At 38.5% G+C, this 10,810-nt stretch overlaps 1 protein-coding gene across 1 annotated transcript; it reads left to right on the top strand.

Moving 5' to 3' along the window:
* The first annotated feature begins 1,212 nt into the window (after nucleotides 1–1,212).
* Nucleotides 1,213–9,933, top strand: OTOR (otoraplin). The gene is made up of 4 exons (XM_075594737.1): nucleotides 1,213–2,101; nucleotides 2,982–3,121; nucleotides 5,136–5,246; nucleotides 9,000–9,933. Exons 1-4 carry the CDS (start codon nucleotides 1,981–1,983, stop codon nucleotides 9,021–9,023), a joined length of 396 nt encoding a protein of 131 aa, XP_075450852.1. The 5' UTR covers nucleotides 1,213–1,980; the 3' UTR covers nucleotides 9,024–9,933.
* The last annotated feature ends 877 nt before the right edge of the window (nucleotides 9,934–10,810 follow it).

The raw sequence follows: 10,810 nt of genomic DNA on the forward strand, positions 1-10,810 counted from the left end.
GAAAAAAGAGAGTATGAAAACCAGTCCTCAGATAAGTCCAATAGATGGTATAAATTCTGGTGTAGAGGGTCTCCGGCTGCTCTCAAAGTGGACAAACCACATCCACAGGGAATCTAGAAGAAAAGGGGGAAGAGAGAGCGCACACCCATAGCGTAAAATTGTAAAATTTAATGAGGGGGAGGGGAGAGGGGGGGGATAAGAATTGCACTTACAAAGGTACAATATAAACAAGCAATCTGTGATATATAATCACCACCATCCGGTTTAAAACTGCAGCATCTTTGTCTTTGCAGTCCTAGGATGACGTCCCAGTCAATGTCCAGGGTAGATGATCTCCTCTGTGTCGGTTAAGGAGTCCTGTAGAGTAGCTTCGAGCTGGGAAGCCTCTGCAACAATCGCGCGCTCCATTACGTCAGACGCCTGACACTGACGTCATCACCGCGCGCTGGGACTTACTGACCCGCGCGATTGTTGCAGAGGCTTCCCAGCTCGAAGCTACTCTACAGGAATAAGGTAAACCATAATAAGTGCAAGTCCTACACTACACTGCATTTGTTCCCAATACCTCTGTATGAGGGGGAAGAACCATAATAGATTCATTACCTGCAGCATATATATATATATACAGTGTTCGACAAACCTATACATTTGCTCGCCCCGGGCGAGTGGATTTAACATCGTGGCGAGCTCCTATTGGCCCAAGCAGCACACGTTTGGTACTAGGTGGCGAGTAGATTTTTTTGCTCGGCGAGTAGATTTTTTGGTGATTTGTCGACCACTGTGTATATATATATATATATATATATATATATATATATATATGTGTATATATATATATATATATATATATATATATATATATATATATATATATATATATACAGTGTTCGACAAACCTATACATTTGCTCGCCCCGGGCGAGTGGATTTAACCCCCAGGCGAGTAAATATTGGCCCAAGCAGTGCACGTTTGGTACTAGGTGGCGAGTAGATTTTTTCTGTGTGGCGAGTAGATTTTTTGGTGATTTGTCAACCACTGTATATATACATATATATATATATACATACATAGAAAAAAGAAAGAAGAGAGAGCGCACGCCCCATAGCATAATACTGTAGATATAATATTAAAAGGGGAAGGAAAGGGGGGGGGGGGGAAGAAATACTCTCACAAGAGTAAAATTCAATTAAAGCATTGCGTGAATAATTCACCACCATCCGGTCTTTACACTGCAAACGTCCACAGATCTTGGCTCCCTCAGGGCTGCGTGGAGATGGTAGTGTTCACAGGAGGCCAGTGGTGTATTTTGCCGTGAAGAATACAGTCTTTATGGCTCCATAGATCGCCTCTTCCACTTGGATGGCTACAAGGTGAATCTCGCGCTTCCGTACTGCCTCGTGCGCGTGCGCAACGTCGTTATGACGCAATTGCGCAATAGAAGTCCCTGACGCGTTTCGTCACCAGAGGGTGACTTTCTCAAAGGGCTGATGGATTGCTCATTTAAGTGCTTAATAATTTATACCCAGTGGAAACAGTGGCAGATTATGGATTGGAGAAAAACACAGAGGCATTAAGCATTTTAATATCAATTTGCAAATTGCAATTTTAAAAAAATGATCACTTACTGTTAATTTAAAGTAAAGAGTTTGCTTAGCAACTACATGTACCAAAATCTTTGAACTTGTTGCTCTGTTTTACTCCTATAAAAAGTAAAATACTTAAACAACCACTGTGTAAATGTTTTAAAGAAATTCTATTCAGAGTTCTAGGAAGTATCTGTCCTTGGTAAACAACTCAACAGAAGTCTTCTTGTGTTTAACAGCCCATGCCAGCAAATGTTGGAATGCTGTACTGGTCGTTTCCCATTGGTCAATGGTATTTGTCCAGATGTTAAACTTCTGCTTAAAAGTCAGTAGTTAAAGGTGCCGTGGAGTGTTTAGTTTTGAGACTTAAGCTGAGAGTTTGGAACAAATAAACAAAATGGCACAAATTGTTTGTGTTGTCATTTTTATATACCTTGGATTTATGTACTATGAAGCAAATGGAATTTTCATGCCAAAGCTGGCTAAGAAGAAACTTTGTGCTGATGATGAATGTGTTTGTAAGTATTTCACAGCAACCTTCCATCCCCCTGTACCCAGTGTTTCCACTTACTCTTCCTTATAGATTGTAAGCTCCTTGGGGCAGGGCCCTCCTTATCTACTGTAACAATGAATGTTAATGTTTGATATTGTGTTGTTTCCAGCCTATGACCTTATTTTTCTGTGCTACAGAATATGTTGGCACGTTATTAATAAATGATAATAATAATAATATTTCAGTTTAATAATAAGTTTCTTTGAGTTGCTTTATCCTGTTTTTCTATAACCAAGTTATCCGGTGTAAAAATGAAGTCTACCATCCACATTCACTAAAGGATGCTAAACTGTCATTAATCTAATTTGGGAGTTGAGGTGTGCTACAGCATAGCACTCTTTAGTGAATTTGTGCCTAAATCCTCTCTGCCTGCATTATTATAACATTTACATTAATATCTGTAGATTATTTTGGTTTACAGTACGTCATATTATTGTTAGAATTCAGATGAAGTGATACTATTACAGAGCATACTAAAATGCTGTTAAATTCCCACTGAAAATAAATGTCTTTATCCATTTTAATTTGCATCAGATAATACATCCATTCTTATGCTATGCTCATAATCAGTGTTCGACAAACCTATACATTTGCTCGCCCCGGGCGAGTAGATTTAACATCGTGGCGAGCTCCTATTGGCCCAAGCAGCACACGTTTGGTACTAGGTGGCGAGTAGATTTTTTTGTGTGGCGAGTAGATTTTTTGGTGATTTGTCGACCACTGCTCATAATGACAGATAACCGCAAATAGACCCAAAACATTAAGGGCTTTTGTGGTGAGGAAAGTGTTGAGGTGACAATGACTGTACTGAAGTGTTCTTAAAATCTAACCCCTTTCTTCTTCAGATGCTGTTTCTCTCGGTAAAGCTGAATATGATTACATTGCACCAGACTGCAGATTTATTAACATTAAGAAAGGAGAGCTCATTTATGTATATTCAAAGCTAGTAAAGGAAAAAGGAGATGGAGAATTCTGGGCTGGAAACGTAAGATTACATTTGATTACTAACTGCACACAAATAATTTTTTATTCATTTACAGTATGTTTTCCACGTCAGAATATATACTGAACATTTAAAAAATGCTGAATATAAACTCATTACGAGCTGCATTGCGGGTTACATTTGATAGAATACTGTATGACCAGGAATATCTAAAGGTGTGCAGTTAGTATATATTGCTACATTATGCACTTTTTTTGTATTTGAATGCACATTAAAACAGGTGCACGGACATTATTAACCGTGGGAGGTACTGTATAAACTGTTTTTTTGATACAGAGGATGTGAAGTTGATTAACCTTTAGAGTGCTGGGGTTCCGACACCACCAGTGGGCGACCTAACCTCCGCCACTTCCGGGTTGTGTTATCGCTCCAGGAGTGATCACATGATACATCGAGGGTCCCAGATGCGGGAATGGAAGTGACTGGGGCTCCACCTCTGTTTTGTATAGGCTTACAGCTCCATTGGACTTGTTAGCAATCTCACATCCTAAAAAATAGCAAGTGCCTATGACGTACCTGGTACTTCATAAGGGCTCAGGGGTGCCAGGACTCATGCCATACAATGTACATTATAACAGCACTGTAGGGATTCAATATTTATTATTTAGGTATTTTATGTGTTTCTCTTTCAATGCTGTGTATGTGGATCACAGTATAAATAATGAATAATGGAATCAAAATGTAAATAATTAACATCTTAAGAAAAATATATTTTTGTCATGTACAAGTCTGTTTCAAACATAGGTGCATAGACAAAAACACAAATTCTAAGGCTAACAGCATATAGAAATGTGCCTCTGTGACCCGTATTCAGCATGCTGTAATGTGCTTCCCAGTGCTGGGGTAGAGATCAGCTCAAATGAATGGGATGACAATATTCTCATCACTGAGAAGAAGCTTCACATGATTCTGAATAAGCGCCTTTGACCTGACTAACTCTAATAATGGGCAGTTTTTTTAGTTATTTATTATTTTGTTCTAAGTTCTGGTAACCATGATGGTCCTAGAAAAATATAGATTTGTTGAGGTTTTTATACTTTTATACTAAGGGATCAACATTAGAGTTCTTCATAGCTTCAATTAGTGTACAGAACTTTTGAATGTTTCAATTTATGAAGTCTAATGCTGGTCCACTAAAAAGTATTGCAATCTAAAACTTACCTATTTCCTTTCTACTGGCAGTCAGCAAGACGAGATGTGACACTCCTGCAGACTGCAGCCCAGTGAATGCAACATTTCAGTATCTCATGGACCACAATAAGACTTAGCATTGATCACAGTGTAATGGTGGGAGGGGGTTCTGATTGCCACTCATTTTTAATTCGCATATCTATATGTGAATATCCTTTTTTCATTGTCTATGTGTCTATCTATGTGTCTATCTTTCAATAGCTGGAGTTGTTGCGCAGTCTTTGTTCTCCTAACAAACATCTTTGGTTCCCATGAAATCTGATTCAGTACCGATAGTTTAAAAAAAAAAAATAGCATTTGTTACAGCCGGGGAGCTCAACTCCAGTCCTCAAAACCCCCCAACAAGTGAGGTTTTATGGATATCCCTGCATCAGCACAGGTGGTGCAGTATTCGATTGAGCCACTGATTGAGCCACCTTTGCTGAAGCAGGGATATCCTTAAAACCTGATCAGTTGGGGGGACATGAGGGCAGGAGTTGAGCACCCCTGTGTTACAGTATGTGTTTAAGTCGTCGTATCTTAAAAAATAAATAAAAGGTTTACAGTGTGCAGTTCTCAACCAATGATCTTGACTTTGAAAGTATTTATGTCTGATTTACCATTTACTGGTACCCCATGTGGTTCTTTCTGAAGGTTAGCAAACCAATTTGCAAGATTTTTTTTTGATTATTCACCTGGAAGAACACTGAAAAAAAAATTGATGCCTGAGCAGAACTGACAGCTGTTTTGTTCCATGCAGGTACAGTATGCACTTGTTTGAACTGGAACTAGACTGTCAGTGTTTCACTCTGAATCTCCTTGACAGGTTTACAGTGACCAATACAGGGATCAGATGGGGGTTCTTGGTTACTTTCCCAGCAATCTAGTAACGGAGCTGCACGTCTACGAGGAGGCAACAAAAGAACTACCCACAACTGTAAGAAACTACATGTATTATCTGTATAACATGTAGTACACACACTGTACATATCTTAAAGCATGTTGTTGTAATGTATGTGGTACAAACAATTTCTAATGTATTTCTGCTCTGCAAAAGCACTCATTTCAATGATAGGCGTCATTGTGCCATAAAAAGGGCAGCCAATAATTAAAATTGAAAAAATATATTTTCTGTTGGCTGCTGGTACAGATGTTGTTTTATTTCTATTTTATACTAAATGGCTGTCTGTCTGTTGATTAACTTGATTTTACGTCGCTTGCAATCCTACTTAATTTGAGTGTTAGCGATCCTTTCTGGCCCTAATGAAACTCATTTTAGATTCAGAAATACATTACTGTGTTTTTCCTGATGTGCACAAGTCCAGAAGTATCCAAATCAATGACAAATATAATTGTGATCCTAAATAACTTTAAAAAGGCCAGGATAAAAAAATAATGTCAATCTGTTTTGTTATTCATTTCTACATTCTCATCTGTGGAAGCAAATGAACTATCCAGATTGGATATAAGCAAAACGAACAGTTTTTTTTATTAGAATGTGTTTTAATGTACAATAGAAATCAAGAGGCATTTGGCAGAATCACATGCTTTCAAACGTAGTTGTACACAGATGGATCATTGAATGTACTTATAGTCGCGTTTCATGTTTTCCTCCACACATCCCCAAGGAATTTTAACTTTACTGAAGAACTGCTAACACAAACAGAAGGGCTGGAGGAGATTTATGTGTACACGCAGATGTTTTGACTTGCAGTATCTCAATGCAATCCCCGCTTCAACGTGCTCAATACAAACCCTCTTTTGTACAAAATTTAGCTACCGTGGGTGTTTTTGGATTACAAAAAATATTTACCTCTAGCACAACCGCTAAATAAAGTAGTTCTGGAAATGTCTTCATATGTATGTAGCCAGGCCTGGTTTCACTGGCTAAATGTATTAATGAAAGAACAGAATATTATACTGCATTAAGATTCAGTCTGTGTTGGCGTCTCAAGTTTTCAACTAATCTCCACCTAAATTGCAACATAATTAGGTGTCATATGTTTATATGACATCAAAGAATTGGCGTTCAGCAGTTAGAAACATAACATATTATTGGGCATATTCATCAAGTGCCAGTACGGGTTATTGACTTTTTCGGTGTTAACTATTATTCAAGTAAATGGGAGTTAGCACTGGAATGGGTGTGATAATCTGTAACGATACATGATGCACGTGCCCTTTTATTTCGATAAAATAAATAATGGCGAAGGAAAGGCCTAAGACCTTTTTACTGTTTTTTAAAAAAGGTTGAAATATCCAAAGCAACAGAAAAATTCTGCAAATATGTCTTCAGCCACTCCAAATTAGTATGTAAATTGGTCATTTTCACTAAATGACACAATAACATGGTATTTAATAAACTCTTAAGAGATGTGATATGGCAATCACAGCCTTTTGGATCAACATTTTTGTTTCCACTTTCTCCAGAGTGGGTGAACTGGCAGATTCGGCTATATGTATGGATTTCACCATATAGAATATCTAAATAGCCCCACCACCAGCCTGTATGTTGTTGAAAAATAACTTACATTGTTATCAATTAAAAAAATTATTAACCCCCAGTATAATCATACATATAATCACATTAGTTGCTAAGGTTATTGATTGTGCATGGTACATATTGCTATAGCCAGAGCTAATCTGTGATCCTCCGACCTCCAGCAACCTCCTGTTCCAGAGACATTTATATTTTCTTGTGCCGGCTTGACACACAAATAAGGAACAGGGCGCCAAGAGAAAGCAGCAATATAATTTCCCCATGACATTGCAGCTTTCTATTGGAAAACATACTGGACACCTAACAAGCTCCTATTGAACCCCCAAAATGACCACAACATACTTTTTACTTACACAACAATTACTTATTAGATATTTATACATATATACATATATATTTAGGCACTGTACCGTGTATGAGTCTCACTGGATGTGCTAAAAACTGAGCTTTGTCTGTGTTTTATGTTCTGTCTCTGGTTTTAAGCTTTCTATTGGATGCAGGCATGAGGCTGGCACTGGAGGCCATCCTTGTCTGGTTATTAAGACTCCAAATATCTCAGAAGCTGGAGATATATAAGATGTAAAAAAGCAGCACAGACTGCTGCTTTAATGCTCATCCAGATGATGGCCTCCACACAATTCTGTTGTCTCCAGCCCTGTAATTCTGTTATAAGTAGGACTTAAATGTAGCCCCCTCTTAAGGAACTAATAGTTTTACAAGGCATTAACTGGGTGGGCTCACTCTGGTATTGTCCCTCCCCTGTATGTCTTGTGACCCATGGTGTCACTGTATGGTGTATAGAGGGTACATATAGCTCCACCCTATTTTCTAGAAGCAGGTTTTTCAGAGTTCTGACTGGAGTCCTCACTGTGAGTCCTGTAAATAGTGTAGTCAGGTGTATTAAGATGTGTCCTGTCACCGTTTGTCGTTTTTAGTGAAGAAACGTGCCCTAACCTAAGTAAGCACCAATAGTAAAGGCCCCCAATTGTTCACACTATTGAAATGGATGCAGCATACTCTTGGTAAGGAGTTCTCGGCGTAGTAACTCTAGAGTATGTTTGAACCGGCCCAACCGGAATGGTCTCTTTGCATTCCTGACCGTATAGATACAGAGAAAGTGTGTAATAAATAATACTGGGTTGCTAACTCAGGAGCCCAACGTGTATGCCTTCATGGCCCACTTAATCAGTGGTGGAGCATTAACCCATGCAAGAGACTGCCAATTTATCTTTTACTATCGGTAACAAGTTTAAGTACTGTACCTCCACAGCGTAGGAGTGAGAGTGGATGAAGTCCAGAGTGATATTGTTTGCAATGAGTTTCTGTCAAGTAAGCAGTATTTCAATTTCTATGAAGCATTATTTATGGCTGTCAAATAAACCATATTTTTTGTTTATAAATGTTCCTGGTGACCATCCTTTTTTATATTCAAGCATCCATGCCCAACCTGCACTTACCCAGCAGCCTGAAAAGGCCTGAGAGAGACTAAGCAATGTGTACTTGTGTCATCTTTCCCCAGTTACATTTTAAAGTGTGATGTAAGCCTCTAATGCATTGGTGGGAAACAGGCAGTACAGGGACTGTATACAGCCCTCAGGGGCTTCATCTGTGGCCCCCAACCACCACCCCCAACAACTCACGCTCCCTCTCAAGTACAGAGGGAGTGGAAATATTACTGGTGTGGATCATAGCTTCTTCCCCCTCCCATAGCTAATTAATAACAGTACTAGTCACTAATCCCCAGTGTAAAGAATGGAGTGGGACAGTATTTATCAGTGTGCCAGGATTACTGACTGGAGGGCGCGGGGAGAAGCTCCTAACCATGGCTGTAACGTCCCTTTTACCTGTGCACATGTGGAACTTGAGGTTTTACATGTCTACCAATGCTCTAGTATTTGATTTATCAGACTACTAAGTAAAGCAGAGTATCTTTTAATTTTACCCAAGCTCCATGTCAATTCAGAAACAAAATCCAAGTTTCATGAGATTAACACAAAACTCCCATTTTGTATTAAGTTCAGTGTTAAAGTAATTAATTATCTTGTGCTACAATCTTTTGCAAGTTACTGACACTTTGTTTTTTTTTTTTGTTTTTTATCATCAAAGAATTGATCGTCTAACATGAAACTCAACCAGTATGGTGCTTTTTATGTGCAATGTCAATTAACTTCTGTTGCATCTCTCTTATAGGCTATTGATTTCTACTGTGAGTGATAGACTGACGGAGATGCAATGTCAAGGAAGATGAAGACACTGAAAAAGAGTCCCTTTATCCTGATTAATGTAGTAGTTTAATTGCATGCGTTGGAGAACTTTCATCAAATCTTTTTCCAGTTTTTCTGTGGTGTACAAATGACTCCAATTTTTATATTCTATGATAATAAGATATTTTCATGTATACACTTCTAGGTCTCTCTTTAGGGAAGTTAAAGTATATTAGGCTAGAGCAAGAAATAGATGGTGGATTTAGGCAAAAGTTCCATATGTTTGTCTCTTATCTTTTGAGTATTATCCTTTTGTTGTGAACTGTTGAGTATCTGTTATATATAATTAACTTAGCAATACTTTCTTCAAAATATAATTTTTCAATATCCTGCCTTAAAATACAAGCACAAATTACAAATGTCAGTAATAGTAGACTCATATCCTCTGCTGAAATTACTTTTTATTTTCCCCAAAAATCATATATAAGATGGGGATTATGATAAATGGGTCACACAAAAAAAGACAAACATTCGTTCACGTTATCTGTTCATGATCACTTTTCAGGCTGTGTAGCCTCTTAATAATTTTTTTTTATTCTACAGGATATCTATTCATGTATAAATTTTAATTTCTTTACAGGTTATTGTCAAAATGTATGTGCCTAATAATTGTTTTTTCACGCATTAATTCAGTTATGTTCATATTGAGCACAAGTAAACCACCTATTGAATAATCCCTAACTAATCTTTATTGAAGCAGTTTAAAAAAAATTAAATGTTTTTTTTTTTTTTTATAAAATTCTTTCTTGCATTTACAACTGGCAAGTGGTATTAAAGTCTGTATTCCTCAGCTCCTAATAACTACAGTAGAGGCAACGTTTATTCTAACATTTGCCGTAAACTAGCCGGGTTACATTCTGGGTATGGTATACAAATGGGTAAATCAATGGATTAACCCTCCAGGCGCTCAGAATGAAGCATAGTCCTGCTGGTGAGCAATAGTACAATAAATCACATAGACCCCGGCTGTATTGAATCGTATAGCAGTGTAGAATATGTATCCTTCCCTCCAACCGGCTCACCAAGAGCACTATAAGGCTGGAACACGGGAAACTCACGTATAATACTTGATGTCCGGTCTTTCAAATTGCTGTGCTGTATGCTCCCGCTCCTCCTGGATAGGCTGGGGTCTCTCCGTCGCAGGTTCTCGTTGCTTCACCGCCAACCCGCTGCCCGCCGATGCGGAGGGTGGTCACCTGACCGGCGGCATAGATGGTGCTTCTGAGTGACGTCACGGCAGACCCGACAGCCAGGAACACCCAGCAGTGACTCGGCGTGCAGGCGCGCAGTGAATCAGCATGGATAATCTCTTAGAAAAAGAGTAAATGCGCCGCACAGCACCAAAAAAGAAAGTGAAGGCTGATATGGGAAAAGTAAAAAGCTTTATTTGCACAAGGTGCAAGCGAAACCTCTTGACGCGTTTCGGCCTGGGAGGCCTTTGTCAAAAGAGTGATTCGCTTGCATCATCAGACATCCATTTATACATCAGCAAACTAAGGACAGCTGTACATGTTGTTCAATGCAATGAATATCAGGTGTCCAACATAATGAACATTAACAACCTCAGTATCAGACCTAGTGCCTGCATGATGAACATAGATGTCAGAAAAACATGTTAAAACAAAAGATATATATGTAAAAAAGACCAATCATTATGACTAGGAACATAAACATAAGTCTAAATGTCTCTGTTAAATACATAAATGACAGGTCAATAAGATATGAATTCTATGCACC

Source organism: Ascaphus truei, chromosome 4 (assembly GCF_040206685.1).
Source record: "Ascaphus truei isolate aAscTru1 chromosome 4, aAscTru1.hap1, whole genome shotgun sequence".
In the NCBI taxonomy this organism is placed as follows: domain Eukaryota; kingdom Metazoa; phylum Chordata; class Amphibia; order Anura; family Ascaphidae; genus Ascaphus; species Ascaphus truei.